We start from the raw sequence: 17,041 nt of genomic DNA on the forward strand, positions 1-17,041 counted from the left end.
GACCTAGGTGGGCCAATGGTTTGACTTTCTATAAGACAACTTCCTTTGTTCCTCTAAATCTGCTGAATGCTCAGTGTCCTGAGACAATGTAGGTCAGAGATAGTCAGGTGCCCTCCAGATGCTGTTAGACTACAACTTCCATCAGCACCAGCCAACCTGGCTACCTCCAGGGTATGCTATCTGTGCAAGCCATAGAGTATGCTATCTGTGCAAGCCTCTTCTTGCTTAGAAGTAACTAGGTAATTTTGAGATTATATCTCAATGGGGCCTGTAGGTTTAAAATAAATGTGTGTTCAGGAAGATGCAACTTTATCCCCTCTGGTTGTAAACAGAATTGGTTATAAACTGAAATATATACATCATATGACCTCTTTTATCTGTGAGGCAGTGAGAAGTAACACAAGATACCCTGTTGAGATTTCCTGATTCTCTGCAGGAGCATTACCTATCTCCTTTTGAAATTATTCTGATACAGGAAAGGGATATCAGGCTCATTAATGAAACAACTGTCCAGCAATTAGCTTTTCCCAGTTCCAAATAGTCTTATCTCCATGGAAATGTTTGCCTTGCAGCCCATCTATCAAGCTCAAAAAGTTTTATCAACAAATGATGTACTCAAAAGCCATGCCTATTTGAGGCATTATTAGCAGCAAAATATTTCTTCTTATAAACTGCTATATCCATAATCCAATTTCATAGCTCTCTTACACCCAACAAAATTCCAGTGCATTTATGTTTCCAAAAGGGAGCCCACGTCAAAAGTTTTAAAAGGAGGGGAAAGCCTGTAAACAGTTGGCGGAAAGAACAGTGTTCATACTGAGTATGTTCTTAACAATTAAGACAATGTGGTACTGTGGTGAACTGTTAGTAAGTGTTGGTTCTGCATCAATCCTGGATCTCTAGGTGGTGTTGAATGAGTCCTTTATTCAAGTTCCTTTATGTCAAATAAGAATAATTATAATGACCTACTATGGTCGGTATGAAGAGATACAAAGTAATTTTGCCAGTGGTTGAAGCCAGCATAAACTTTAATAGCAACTGAAATTTCAAATACAGTGGTACCTCGTGTTACGTACTTAATCCATTCCAGAGGTCCATTCGTAACATGAGGTGGGCTTTCGCTAATAGCACCTCCAGAGCGTGACTTCCGCTTGCATCCCAGGGCAAAGGTCACAACAAGGGGCATCTACTTCCGGATTGACAGAGTAACCCGCAGCATTCGTTAGGGGGACGGTACGTAACACGAGGTACCACTGTACTCGAATATTTCATACCACTTGATGGAATAAACCAAGGGTCTATTGTAGGAGTGGCTAACCATTTTTTTTGACTCAAGGACTACATTCACCAGTGGCCAACCTTTTCAGGGCAGCATGACAACAGTGGATGTTAGCATCACTAATTCCGTACTGGATAACAGCAAATTAGCATTGCTAATTCTGTACTGGATTATAGCAAATATCTTTGGAAGTTTGACATTACCTGTTCTGTGATCTGGAATGCAAGTTAATATTATGACTTTCTTTTCTGACCATTAATTTGAATCAAGACTGAATAACATATTAGTCTGGCTGCCACTCTTGTATGTACAAACATGTACCCAGTTATGTCTGCTATGTGTCTCATTTTCGATCCGTTTGAACCAAAATACAGTGGTACCTTGGATTACAACCATAATCCATTACGGAGGTCCATTTGTAAACCAAAACAGGTTGTAACCCAAGGGGCACTTTTGCCAATGGGGCCTCCCCCAAAAATTGTTCATAATCCAAAAAAAATGGGTTGTAATAATAATAAAAAAGGTTGCAAACCAGGACACGCACTTCTGGGTTTGACGTGTTTGTAATCCAAAACATATGCAAACCAAGACATATGCAAACCAAGGTACCACTGTATCTAATAGGATTGCTAACTTTCTGTGTAAATTTTCATTCTAACATATATCTGGTTAACACTGCAGAAAAATAAAAAAAAGTATTTTGGGAAAACAACAGATTATAAATTATATTTCCCTATTTAGTAATTGTGTGCTATTGTTGTTTCTAAACTACACTCACTGTATGTTGTCGGGTTCTGTTCTGCATTGTCTTTTTATAAAATTTACAACATTTTCTGTATCTATTATCTCAGGTGATACTGCTTGCCTTCTGTGCAAACAGTGATCCACAAACTTTCCAGTAAATGGCATTTATCTGTGCACTAATGATTAACAGTGAAATTGATCACATCAAAGGTCAAGCCACTGCTAGAAACATCTTTGTTAGTCAGGGGACCAATGGGACTTGAAGCTGACAAAACCTTTGGACAGCCTGAACCATCTTTCTTAATTGTTAGTCTTCATTGAATACCGATGAAGGGGAAAGGTTATCGGTTGGGCCATCTGCTGAGAATCCAGTTGGCAGAACTCAGGCTTTCCTGAGCACTTCCCATAATGAGTCAGCTGATATGGCACAAGTTCTCTGTTAAACGGTTGTTGCTAAGTTGCTTGTTGTAAAGAAATGATGTTGCAATAAAACAATTCTATTTTTTAGCTTTGTGTTTGAATGGGACTTACAAATGTATAAGGGATGCATGTTGTAGCAATTCATGTCTTTTAGATTTCATGATAGTAATACATCTGCATATGAACTCATAGCATTTTGCACACAAAAATTGTCCTTTAGACAACGGGCTGGATCCAGACTTCACCTCCTGCAGACAGAAAGGCGCCTTCCACCCACAGAAGGTTTTTGGTTCAGTAGAGCAAAGATGGGGAACCTATGGTGGACTACAACTCTCATAATCCCTCACCATTGGGCCCTGCTACCTGAGGCCGTTGCAGTATACCACCACCTGGAGGGCCCAGGGGGAGAATTTTTGCCAATTTGCCCCTGTGCCTGCAGCCACTTACATCACTTCCCACTTTTCCACTGGGGTGGTGGTGACAGTAGAGATGACCAGGAAAGAATAGGCAAGTCCCACCCTCTGCCAGCATAATCATCTTTAGTGCTGAACTCTGCTCGAGATGCTCCCACTGACTGCTGCATATAAGAGCTAGGATTTTAATCTAGACTTTCCATTACAGGTCAATCGTTTTATTTCCTTGAAATTATAGCATTTCAGAATGTATCCAGTTTGAGGCATTAGCCTTTATTCATTTAATTATTAAAATATTTATATATGGATATTTTGTTGGTGGTTTGCAATGAAATTCATAAAACCACACAGTAAAAACTATATAAAAGGTTAAAAGCAAAACTCAATTAACCATTATGGAAATATGTGTTCCTAATTGCCTGCATATGCCTGGTAGATAAGAAAAGTTTTCAGGAGACATTTAAAAATCAGCACAGAAGGTGCCTGCAGAATCTGTTGGCAGATTATCCCACAATACTGAGTCAATGACACTAGAGGTTCTATTTCTTGCTGCCAGATGAGCCTTACCAACTCAGGGGATGCCCAGTGGTGCTCCTGCAGATGAACTCAGTTATCAAGCTGGGATATAAGGGTTCAGGTGATTCCTGAGGTACCCTGGACCGAAGCTCCACATGCCCTCAGAGGGGCCAGAGTGGTTTTGTTTGTTTTTATTTTATACTTGCTTTTATATTGTATTTATATTTCTCTGTTGTTGTCCACCTGGGCCACAGAATGCAGAGACGTGAAGTACACATTTAAATAATTAGAATACCTGAAGAACTTGTGCCAGGCAAGTTAAAGTCAGTAGAAGCTGCCCTCCGGGTCTCCTCAATGAGAATGTCTGAAAACAGGGCCCTTTTAGTGGTAGCACTGCAAATAGAATTCTATAATGTTATCCCCCAATTTTTGTTTTCTGTTTTTTTCCAATTAGCTTATGGTTTGTTTTATCGATTCTTCTGGGTTTTTTAATGGCGTTGTATTGTATCAGATTGTTAGCTGCCTTGAAAGTTTGTAAAAACTTTCAAATAAATTTACACATAAATAACATAACCTCCTTAGAAATTTGATGTACTAACGGCTATTAAAGATAAGATTGTGCTCAACTCATTATTTAAAGGAACCCATGACTCTATTTATAATTGGTAGGGAAAAGAAGCAATTGCTGGTGGCTGCGGTCTAGTACAAGCATTCAACTACAATTAAATCGGTACAGTCCTTGTTATCTGTGGAATTCCCACCTGCTTATGACTGCCGGATCCACATCACGGGTAGTGAAAATATTCCTTTAACCAAGCATCAGACTGTAAGCAGTTGTGTCTAGTTGTAGACACTAGCTCTTCTTTTCATGACCCTTGTTTTTATTCTGATGGGGAGTGGTTATAGGGGAGTGGTTATATGATCTGCAGTGTATTATTCAAGATGTGGCTGCCATGAGATAAAAATATACCATTAAAAATAATTTTGTGTGTGTGTGTGTGTGTGTGTCCCTAAAGCATTTATTGATCTTGACCAGGATCTCCTATACTTTCAGCAGATGGTTTAGTTTTACTCCAGAATCAAGGAAGTCTTTGTGTTTTAACTCATTGTGATTGATTATTTCAGGATGAAAACAGAAAAGCAGGAACTGGGCTTTGAGGGTGATAATGATTTCCTATTCAAATCTTTTCTAAATTAAGATTTTAAATACTTTACTAGTGAAATCCTATACTTACCTGAGACTAAGCACCATTAAATACAAAGAACTGTCATGTTAATCTGCAAATGGGAAGCCAATTATAGGTAGAAGTTAACAGGAGTTGCAGTCCCCTGCTGTGCCTCCTTACTCTGTAGTAAGTCCCACTGTGTGTCCAATAAGGCATGTTACACCCAGGTTACTATGCATAGAGTTCCAATTTTAAATCTCCATGACTGGCTATAGGATTGCAGCCTTAGATTTATGTAAGACAGGCCAGTAAATAGGTCCTGAGCTGTGCTTCATGTCTCCGACTTTCTCCAACAGTTTTCCAGTGGCCCAGTAGAAGGCTCTGTCCAACCAGTAAACTTTGTTAAATTTGTCGGAAGGTAGCTTATCTTTTGTTTGCCTGCTGGGAAACAACTACTAATCCACCTTGCTCACCCCACTGTTTCCAAACACGGTAGCAAACGGAATTAGTAAAGAAACCTGCTATAGATTTCCCACAGCACATTAAAACATGAGTGCAGCATCTATACTCTTTTGTTCGTGGCTGGCCAGAGTTTTCGTGATCTGTGCAAGCATAAGCTTCGTAAATTTGCATTGCTTCAGGTAAGTGAATATTGTTTTTCAAACCAATGTCAGTATGGTGACATGATAGATAGTGATGTTTAATGGTAACCTTCTGTTTTGATATTTGTGTGGTACATGGAAAGTGCCTCTTGAGCTATTTCTGGATTAGTAGTAAAGTTTTACAAAAGGAGGACCATATTGAAGTGAACATGTTGCAAAGTGACATGCGTTTGAACAAGCCTGATAGCTTGGAGACTCCAAAGTATGTGAAATGGTGCTCTGATATTCAGTAACATCTTTCTCCCTGTGGCTGTCTTGCTAGTCAAGTCTAAAATTTAAGATATGGGGTGGGTGGGGGTGGGGGTGGGAGGGGAGTGAATATTGTATATGCCAACTTGTCACTTCCACTTTTTCACATACTCCACTTCATATGTATTCACACTGTCAACCACATACCTTCCAACACTTATCCAATGAAAATAGGGGTGTCCTATCCCATACCCTACAACATTTCTCCCAGGACATTCCAGGATCAAATCAGAAACCAGGACGGCTTCTGCAAATCCGGGACTGCCCCTGGAAAACAGGGACACTTGGAAGGTCTGCAACCATTAATCCTTCACCTTCCATTAAAGGAGCTGTGCTGCTGTTTATAAGTTTACCCCACTGTTCTTTTATAACATTTAAAGGACTGAAACGCTAGAGCTGATTCTACGGGAAAGGTCCATGTGGGTGTAGGCCTTTAAATATCACACTGAGGCCCATAGGATAAACAAATGGACATGATTCTTCCACAATGCTAGTGCAATACTTAAAGAATCTTCACTCTGGGTTTCTTAGGTATTGTCACCTGCCCATCTCAGAGGCATGCCACTAAAGGGCCACCTTTGACTGCTTCCTGTCCTTCTCCTCTAGAAGCCAAGCAAACTCTGCATCCTTTACTACATCTCCCAGAGCTGCCTTTTCTGTACATCTACTTCTATCAGGAAGTCATCTGGAAGACGACTATAACTTTTTTCCTACTAACTCCCTCTTCTGCAAAATCCCCCCCCCTTTTTTAAACCCACTAAATTCACATTTTTCACCTATTGTTTGATCATGTAATTCTGTTTCCCTACATGTTAACCTCAGGCACTTCATCCTTACTTTTAAAGCCCTCCACCTCTCCTACACTTCTGCCCCGTTGTAACTTCCTCAGACCTTCATTATGTATAATCTCTTCTCCCATCAACCCCTTTTGTCATCTTATTCTGCAGAAATGCATTCTGTGCCAGGAACGGCCACCCCTTCGCTATTTAGCTGCTTTTTGTTCCTAATATTAATAATAGCACTCATTTATTTTAATATGACAAAAAGTGTTAAGCAGATGTCAGGTAGGTATATTGTGTTTCATTTTCGATCAGACCCTTCAATGCCTGATTAAGTTGTAAGCAGTGCAATTAAGAGAAGTATCAATTATTTTCTTAACTGCGCAAGCAATTGGAATATATCATGGCGGTGTAAAATGTATACATATGTCATGTAAATCTACTTGTTGCAAACCTGCTTCTGCTATAAGAAATTGCTGAAGCAAGTGGCATTCCCATCTTAATTATTTCTTTTTTTTTATAAGAATTTATTGGCATTTTTCTATAACAACATATACCCACACCCACACCTACAATTAAACAAATGCAAAACAAATAAAACAAATACAAACAATGTCAAGTTTTCTTATTGCATCTTTCTAAAAGAAAAAAAAAAATTTCTATTTCCATATCTTGACCATTGACTTCCCCTGCCTTTTCACCTTCGAATTTATATCCTTAATCTATTTTATAACCATTTCTCCTGAAAAAAGAAAAAAGAAACTAAATTCAATTGTATAGTTACATTCAATTATATCTTCGACATTTTACTAAGAATGCATCGTCATAGTAATACCTCGTCATAATTCTTCTTCATTTATTCTTATCGATTTCTTATCCTAATCTACATCTTAATCTTACTCCTCTTAATCCATAAACTTAATCCACTTAAATTCACTTTACTTATACTCCACCTCACAAATCTTCACAAATCATTCGCATCAAATCTATCTCTTCTATCCTTAAGATTGCTGCTAATAACATAAAAACTTGAAATATCTCCTTTCATATTCGAATAAAAAATATAACAAAATATTGTTGACAGTATTCACCCTCCGATTTCAATTCACCATATCAGACTACTTTAAGTTTTACTTAATGCTTCACCCCACCCCCCCTCTGTCCATTATTCTTCTCCTGGTGGCATCAGCACTGAACTTCCATATAGCTTCCCTCTCCAAACGTCCACAGATCCAGGCACAGTTTAAACCTCTCCTTGCCACGAGTTCAGAGGTGTCCATCTCATCATCTCTCAGCTTCTTCGGTTCTTTGTAACATTCCTTTTCTTCTTGTAAATACCTTAATTCTCTGTCCCTGGCCCCCGAGCTCACACCTCGGGGACTGGATATAAGAAATCTTGACGTCGCCTTGGGGCTGCCACCCCCAAAAAGCGAATTTCTTCTCCGAAGTAGCTCACTCATTTCTCTCCATCTTTCCATCCACCCTCTCAGCTCCTTGGCAAGGCTTTCTTCCAAAGTGTCAAAAGTTTTAAAAGCCTCCTCTGTGGGCAATTGGTTCCATTTCAGACCCCCACACAAGACTTTGACTTTTCTACAAAGCAGTTCCACCTTCAAGGCAGTGAGTCTCTGTTCATCCGTTAGTCCAGAGTTCAATACCAGTTCAAGGACGAAACCCAGCATACTGGCAGAGGAGGAGGAAGTGGGTGTCATATTTCTACTCCCCTCTTTGTTCGTCGCCATTTTCCTGAGCTGGAGCGCAAATACCGCAACTTTAAATGGAGATATTTTCCTCTAGTTAGCTCCCCGAAAAAAAAAGTTTGCCAGTCTCATGTGTCAATTTTAAATACATTGTAGCCAGTTCTGTAGCAGTAATCACTCAAATTGGTTAGATTCTTAAGCTCGAAGGGAGGGAGGCAGGCTGCCTTTCTCCTTCCCCCCGGATCGTTCCAAAAGCACGATTTCTAGTCAGATTCTTTACTCACGACCACCGGGTTCCTTTAGCTCCATTCTTCAAAGGTAGAACTTAGACGCTCACCGCGGGCTTTGTCGCCGCATTTGCATCCCGGTTGGGGCATGTCCCCGAAGCCCGGCTCCGTTGTCCCTTCACCCCCACTCCCCCTTTACAGGGGGAGCGAGGGAAGGGTTCGGAGCCTCCGCGGGCGCTGCCGGGGAGCCCAGGGTGCGGGACGCTCTTCCCGCACCCCAACCGGAGCCCCGCTTTGCGGTAGCGGGGCTCCTGACCCCCGGGATGGACAGGGCGCTTCGGACCCGAAGCAGCCCTCGACCACCCGGCGATTGCGTCACCGCCGGAAGTCCCCATCTTAATTATTTCTGCATTGTTTATTTCTCTTCATCTTTCTAGGAAATGGCATTTGTCTTTGTTCTCTATTTCTGGCTTGTTGTTGTTTTTCAAATTACTTCTCGAAGCAGAATTTACACCCTGCTCTGGGTGTTTAACCCACCATAATCAAGGTGGATGGAAGCTTTTATTAACTGCCAGTGAAAAATTAATTATCATTTTAATTTCTTTTGTAATTAAAGTTTGATTACATTCCCGAAGACTTTCAGAAAATTGATTGTAGGAAGTAATAGTTGCGACAACAGGCATGCTTATTGCTCCAGAAATTTTTGTAAATAAGGCTCATGGATCTGTGTGTTAAGGATGGCAAAACACTGCCGCTCCCCACCATGTTTTGTATTCCTTGGAAAATACAATGAGACCTATTTGAAGGTGTCTTTGAAACAGGCGCATCTTGCCTCCCTAGTCCTAAGGGAGCTCATTAAAACAGGACTGCACAATTTGCAGGCCCCCAAGCCAAATGCTGCATCCTTCTGCCAAGCAGTTGACACTCCCCCTCCCATTTTCCCAACCCTATAAGGCAGCAGTAGAAAAGGCTTAACAATCCTTGGGACTGAATATGGCTTGGTGGACCACACAGTTTTCAGACTAGCATTAAAATACGTTATATGCCATTCTGGAAAACTGAGAAGAGGAGGAGGAGGAGGAGGGCAGGGATAAGTGTGCTAGCAAGCATAACTTGGAGGGCAGTCTTTTAGGACTCCAATTCTAAAATGCATGAGGAGACACTTAGGAGTTCATGCGGAGTCTCCCAGGTTCAGAAGATCAACTTATGGAGGATGATTGAGGGGTGGGGGCACAGCTAGTGTGCAAATCCTTACTGCCTCTTGTCTTTTCTATATATTATTCTTATATGTTTTGTTTCTGTATGTTTCTGATACAGAACATCTGAAGAGGCATATTCAACCCTGAAAATGATGAGTAAATAGATTTCTTTTTGCTCCTGATACCAGGAGGTTTTCTAGTATTATTTCATGTCATTTGTGCAGTCAAAGGCTTTACACCACATGCACACAGAGAGACTTATCAGGTTTTTATTAATAGCCTTGTCTGAGAAAAAAGGGCTTAACATTTGACTCATAATGTTTTACATGGAGGTAACAATCGTCAGTGTGTCAAATTGAAATATGAAGTATTCTCTCTATTTCGTGAGGAACCGCTGATGGGTTGTATAATATACAAGGAGAAGAATAGATTCCTATCAGGTATTGTATTAGTTACAGAAAGTGAATAGGTTGTGTGTGTATATTTGTTTTACCTTCCTCCATTTGTACTAATACATATAAATTAAAACCTATAAAATCCCTTCATATGTTACAGAGGCAGAATGGAAACCCGGCCATTTGCAACTACTCTGTGTCCCATCTCTGTCTCATAGTGACTTCTCAGAGTGAAGGCATGAAAGATTCCCACAAATTGTCTGTGTTTAAGCTGCAGCCAGGCTATAAGGCAGGCATGGTTGAACTGTTCCCCTCCTAATGTTGCCAAACTACAATACTCATCATCCTTGATCACTGGCCATGCTGGCTGAGGGTGGTGGGAGTTGTAGTCCAGCAGTTTTGAAGGGCACAGGCTAGCCACTGCTCCCCACCAATTTCCACAGCCTCAAACATTAATACTTCTGAATACCAGTTTGATGTCATCTGCAAATTTGATGAGCAACCCCTCAAGTTGTTGATAAAGCTACCAAACAACTATAGGCCCAGGACGATAGATGTCAGGTCCAGGGGCCCCTGGATGCTTAGCTTTTTTGCTTAGCTCCCACAACACGGGGTTCCAACATGACTTCCAGTTTCTACTGGACACCTGATGCGACCTCCCAGAGGACGTCAGAGGCCCTGCCAGGCCTCTGAACCCAACTTCCAGTACAAACCAGAAGTCACGTCAAAGGTCTCACGAGGCCTCAGATGTGACCTCCATGGCCCTGCAAGGTCTTAGAAGGTCTTAGAAGCAACGTCAGAGGCCCTGCCAGGCCTCCGAATGCGACTTCTGATAGAAACCAGAAGTCACGTCGGAGGTCTTGTGAGGCCTCAGATGTAACCTTTGAGACCCCACGAGGCCTCAGAAGTGCCACTTAGCCACCGCCACAATGTGGCATCATGATGTCACGACATCATGACAGCACGTTGCATCATGGGCTCCATTGGATACCCATAAGCTGGGTCCCAAGTCAGCACCCCTGCCCAGGACAGAACCCTGTAGCACCCTACTTGTCGTCACTTTTTTCCAGAATGATGAGGAACCATTAATGAGCACTCTTTGGGTTTGGTCACTCAACCAGCTACAAATCCACCTATCAGTTACCTGATCCAGTGAGAACGATATACTTGTGGAGAGAGCAGGAAGGGTGGAGGGAGGGCCACTAATTCAATACAGTGAATAAGCTCTGAATATCAAGCTTCTGTGACATCATAGCAATTCAGCCAATAGCTAGGAAGGGACTTCAAAGTGGCAGGTTAAATTCAGCCTGGGCTTATTAGATTTTGTCTCACTATTTATTGAGTTTCAGTGAGTTTTGGTCAATTGGCATCACCTCAAGCTGAGATGCAACATCAACTCTGGATACTATCTACACACCCATTAGTACTGGGCACTGAGGTTGTATGTTGACTGTTGGCAACAATAAATGCCTCTCAGTGGTATGCTGATGGGCATGCAGTGGTCCATGCAGAGTTCTGCATCACACATCCTTAGTAATCGCACAAGAATTCAAGTATGTGGGATTTCGCTCGTGCAGCAATTACAACACTTGAGTTGGTTGTGCAACTTGAACTTTGCACAAGGCAGAGTGGCAAAACTGTTGTGTACTTTAATTGGACACCTCGATTCTGTTTCTGTGAATGGGAAGTGCTCTAAACTGGTGCTGGCGTTAAGAAATAGGAGACAGATTGGAAAAAAGAGCTTTCCCTCTTAAAATGTAGTGGAGAAAAAGACAGTTCTCTTCAACTATATGGAGCCGATACCAATGTGACCAAAGGCAGATGGCGCCGGTCTCCCAGCAACCCACCACAGCCCGTCGATTGTACGCTTTCCAGCTGGTCATCATGGAGCGCTTGCGATCCTTGCCAGAGGAAAAGGGTGAGTGTCTTTGTGATCTGCTTGTGTGGTATTTCAATGTATTGCAATTAGAAGCTTGCAAATTGGCTGGTTAATTCAAATCAAAATGGCTCCCTTTCAACTCCATGGCTCTATTACACATTGTTTCCTTGGGTCCTCATTTTTCAGAGCATTGAAAAATGCCCACTTGTGTCTTGTGGGTGGCCTTTTGTGTTCTCATATCTATACACAGCCATTCCACATAGCATACAAAGCAATACTGATCTATGTGTTGTTTTTCCAAAGAGTCCTTTCCTTAAAAGCAACAATATGACATTTTATTTTGAAATAAAGTTTTTTTTTATAAAAAAAAATGGGGATTGGAAAAGAAACTTAGTTTGTTGTCATTTCCTTTGCTCCTTCCCTCAAGCCATTATTTATCTTGCCCCAAATTTCTCTTTCCTTCATTCACCCCCATTGCCTTTGGGGCCTTTAGCTTCCATGCACTTCTAGTCTCCAGCCTGTCCCACAAGCATACTCTCATCCCAAGGGACTGTGCTGCATTCCTTGTCAAACCAGCAACTTTTCCTTCCTTCAAAAGTAGGATTACAATCATTTTGACAAGCTCTATTCCCTAAACAGTTGGAAAGTTCATGAGCATCCAATGCCATCAAACTAGCTCAGCCAACAGGTACCAGAGGTTGCACTTACACAAGCACAACATAGACACTTCCTCCTCTTCCAATATTCCCAGGTGGTGTGAATCTGCAGATTAGTCAGTTCGGTTCAATTTATGGGGCTCAGATACCTGGTCTGAATTTAAGACCTCATTGTACCTGTTCAGCTGCACATACCTGTTTGGTTGTCCACATTTCATAAAGGTAAATTAAAACAAACAAACAATTCATCAACACCATGTGCTGTCTGGAGAAAGTAATGATTTAAAAATCTGCATGTCCACCACCCACTGTCTTCTCTTACTTCCACTTATTTTCAACAGGGGTATCATAATCCCAACTTCAGTATTTATTGGCAATCTATTTTTGTATCCACTTAAACAGCCTGCTTGTAGTCCCACTGCTGGAACGTGCAAAGATGGAGCAGATATGTTTTCTGTTGCTCCAGTGGGTCACTTTCCTATTCTCCCCCACCCCCACAGGCCACCTTTGACAGGTTGGCAGGACAACACACCTTTCAAATTATCTGATGTCAGGTCAATGACACCTGTCAGTCCCTTGTGTGGCATTTGGGAGGGCAGCACAAAGTGCTTTGCAAGCCCTTAGAGCTAAGCATAGAGCAAAGGGTCAGCAAAGCACTTTGCACAGCAGTGGGGGAGCAAGCCCTTTATTGTCTTTCTTGTACAGAAAGCGACTGGGGAGTTGCCACACTTTACTAGCTATGCTAGAGCACTCCTGATGTAGAGCCCATTTGTGTGGAGTGCCCTTAATATCCTTGCTTTTGGCTGGGAGATTATGGCCCACAGCTGCTCGTTTTTCATCCTTGAGTATTTTCCACCTACAAAGTGTCTTCAGACTAAGGCTTTGATTGTTACAGACATTAGTGGTAAGATTCCCATTATCTTCAAAAGTGCTGTATAATATCATCTTGTCACCATGCTAAGGCTACTCATTTTTTGAGTAGTCATTCTTTGGCCTTGCTCAAAGCCATAGCTTACATATGATTATTTATCATCATTACTTTTGATATTGGAATAGCAGCTGAAAGCCCTATTGTATTAGATGCTAAGGAAAGTGGATATAGCAAACCGAGGGAGCACAGATAATATTGAACTTGTAACTGAGAAGGTTTTATTACATGCTGGCTGTTGCATCTAGAGGTATAGAGCTTATCAGCACTCTAGCATATGACTGAAAGTACACAAAAGCCAGTACAAGTTTGAGACCTTTCTCCCATGACATCTTTCACAGCATCACAATGAAACTGACAGCACTGGTGATACATTGCATATGGGCCTCCTAGTCACCCTGTCAACAGTGAACAGGGGCAGCATAGGTTAAAGCCCACAGCAAATATGAAATCATAGAAAAGAGTTGCATGACCACATCTGATCTCTGAAATGTGCCCTAATGGTATGACAAGGCAGGCTGGAAGATACGTGTATCTGGTACTAAGCAAACCCCAGAGATTTCCACAGACCTGCTCACTTAGTGTTTCAGGATGGAAGATTTTGGAGGGTGTCAGAGGTAATGAAAATTGGGACCCTGTCAGGCAGTTAGTAGCTAGTTTGGGGCAGGATTGGACCTTTGCTAGCAAGAAGGGCTTCTGGAGACCATGGCAGAAGGTGAGGATGCAGGGAACATTTTTTAAAAAGTAGAGTGGTCCCAAGGAGAGGAAACCATCTGCAGTTGGGAGGTGAGTTCATGGTTGGCAGAAGAGCAGGCAGATAAGCAGAAAGGCAGAAGTCATCCACCAAGAGCAGAGGACCAATTCAGTGACATCAGCTAATCCAAAAACTGCTGCAGTTCCTAGAGGAGATGTAAGTACCTAGAAGTCTCTTAGCCAGATCTGGCTTCTTCAGGGGTAAAGGTAAAGGGACCCCTGACCATTAGGTCCAGTCGTGTCCGACTCTGGGGTTGCGGTGCTTGTCTCGCTTTACTGGCCGAGGGAGCCGGCGTACAGCTTCCGGGTCTTGTGGCCAGCATAACAAAGCTGCTTCTGGCAAACCAGAGCAGCACACGAAAACGCCGTTTACCTTCCCGCCGGAGTGGTACCTATTTCTCTACTTGCACTTTCGACATGCTTTAGAACTGCTAGGTTGGCAGGAGCTGGGACCGAGCAGCAGGAGCTCACCCCGTCACGGGGATTTGAACCGCCGACCTTCTGATCAGCAAGCCCTAGGCTCTGTGGTTTAACCCTTCAGGGGTACTTTCTCCTAATTCCCCAATTGCCAATCCAGGGGCAAAGGGGTGTGTGAAGGCAAGGGAGTGATGTCTGTGGTGACAGAACTTGCCAGCATGCTACTTCTGAGCATTAAATTGACTTTCCACCTCCAGCCTCTCATCAAAGCAACGCTCCAAGCTGGAGGGTACATGAATTCTGTGTGAATCCTATCAACACTGATGATCTACCGGTACTTACCCCCATCCTATCCCTGGCCAGCTTTGCTTATGGACTAAGAGCTTAAGTGGCCTACAGCCTGCATGGTTTTGTCTGATACAAGAAGGAACGTGTAGGCAGGCCACTATTCTGTGTTAGTGGGGAGAAAATTGGGCTTTAATCAGAATTAGACCTCTCAGAATCAATGCTGTTAGGAATATGACTGTCATTCTGAAAGCAACTTGGAAACATATGTTCTATACATTTGCTTGGGCATTAACAGGATATTAATATGCATATATGAACATAAGATGCGCCTACTGGATCAGGCCCAGCATCCTGTTCTCACAGTAGCCAACCAGTGTTAAACCACTTGCACTATGTTGTGATATAAATTTTAACACTAGTACTTTATTTTTACCTTCTCTTTTGTAAATTGATTTGTGGATTGATTGTTTTGGTAGTTGGTATATATCGGGAACTGGGCTCTGCTTTGATCCTGAGATCATTTTATCAAGGCTGTCTTAGCAATTATATATATATATATATATGCCATCAGATGCCTTCTTCTTTACCACAGAGATGAAATCTGATATTTCATCTCTAGGAAGAATAGGAAGAAATCTGTTATTTCATCTCTAGGAAGAATAGGAAGAAATCTGTTATTTCATCTCTAGGAAGAATAGGAAGAAATCTGATATTTGCCATTGATGCTTGGTGCTGCCACTAGCAGAGATCTAGTGATATCTGGGATACATGCCTTTTTTAATTTAGGAGACCTGGAATTCATAATCTCTATTCTGTTACAGTACAGATTTGTCCATGTGGAACGGCCTTCTCAGTTTGGCGGTGACCCGTGTGATTACTCTGACAAAGAAACTGAAGAGTGCATTACAAACAGACCTTGCAGGAATACAGTTAGATGTGAAGGCTTTGTGTGTGCCACAGGTTAGTGAATAAGAAGTGGTTTTCCTAAATTTGAAGCCAGTGGCTAAGCCCCCACTGTATTGAATTGTATTTGAACTTAACAGAGTGAATGAAAAATTGAACTTAATAGAGTGAATGAAATCATACTCATGGCAGACCTTTTAAACTGTAGAGTAATAGTTCACATTGTTTGATTTGTCGCAACTGAAATTTGATATGTTTTGCATTATTAAATAGACATAATTATAAAACCAGCAAGAAAAATGGAACAACAGGGAACAACAGTGGCCTGGTTTGCGCATCAGCTTAAACCACAGTTAAACTAAACTATGGTTTATATGTGAACACACAGTGTGCTGGTGAATGATGCAAAACAGTAGGCGATTCACTTCTCTCGAGCAACTTCGGCTGTTACGCTGCTAGGAATCAAGCCAGAGTCTGGGCCTGGCACTATATCCCAATCTGGATTTGCTGCTTTCCCGACAAATCATGAATTGAAACCAAGGGTTGTTATTGGCTTACCAATTATGGTTTGTTGGGAGAAAACAATCTACAAGCCTGAGTTCAAACTATGTCAGACCATGGACTGTTTCCTGGCAGCACAAGTGGGGAAGGAGAGAAGTGCCTGTAATGTCAACAGTGTACACCAGCATACTGCATGCTTATATTTAATACATAGTTTAAACAGTTCCATTCCGCGAGGTGCAGTTCTTGTGCAGATGGAATGCCCATGTTCCTACACAATGCACAATGTTCAATTCTACCCATTGTGTGCCCCTGGTACTCTCTGATGCTCTCTGATAGCTTTATCATAACAAAATTTATTTGTTCCTGGCTCCCTTTCTAGGTTCATTTTAAGAGGTCCATACAGATCAAAATGACGATCACGTGCTTTCTCTCATGTCTGCTGTTAAAATTTATTGGATTACATTATGCCCAAGCCTGCTTGGTAATCATGCCTGCATGTGCATTTTCCAGCAGTACACATGGCAAGGTGTTGGAGGTATAGATGCTTTAGGCAGGCTGCGAAGAATTTCAGATCTGTTCTGGGTTATAAACTGCAGCAAGGAAAACAAGAAAACTGCCTTCCCAAGCTCTTCTAATGACTCATATTATATACACAGCTAGAATTCAAAATATTGCAGTCGTATTTTTTTAAAAAAGATACTGCAGCAGCAATCATCAACATTCGTAATATAATAAGAATTTCTCCTTACCAGCTTTCTCCTCAAACTTCAGTATAAAAAAAAATGAGGATTTATTAGGCACAGCAGTGCTGTCTCGATTTCTGCAGCCAGGAAACTCCAGGTTGCACTTTGCGTGTTTTTTATGCAATGGCAACATTTGGAATTCCTACAGAAATTGTACTTTTTTGGGTGGTTGCAGCAAGTGATGAAAGGATGCAGGAAGCATTGTTGGTAATGGGATGCCATGA

At 41.8% G+C, this 17,041-nt stretch overlaps 1 protein-coding gene and 1 long non-coding RNA gene across 2 annotated transcripts in view; one reads left to right on the forward strand and one right to left on the reverse strand.

Annotated features, from left to right (window-relative positions):
* The window catches only part of LOC117048315, a 58,930-nt gene that overhangs the window by 38,545 nt on the left and 3,344 nt on the right, over positions 1-17,041 (reverse strand). The window lies entirely within an intron of this gene.
* Positions 4,989-17,041, forward strand: part of C8B (complement C8 beta chain) — a 32,234-nt gene continuing 20,181 nt past the window's right edge. Inside the window, exons 1-3 of the mRNA XM_033152000.1 lie at positions 4,989-5,179; positions 11,508-11,664; positions 15,489-15,627. Of these exons, the coding sequence (XP_033007891.1) occupies positions 5,088-5,179; positions 11,508-11,664; positions 15,489-15,627 (388 nt within the window). The 5' untranslated portion in view covers positions 4,989-5,087. The remainder of the gene's footprint in view (positions 5,180-11,507; positions 11,665-15,488; positions 15,628-17,041) is intronic.

The sequence above is a fragment of the Lacerta agilis genome, chromosome 6, assembly GCF_009819535.1.
Source record: "Lacerta agilis isolate rLacAgi1 chromosome 6, rLacAgi1.pri, whole genome shotgun sequence".
Taxonomy (NCBI): Eukaryota; Metazoa; Chordata; class Lepidosauria; order Squamata; family Lacertidae; genus Lacerta; species Lacerta agilis.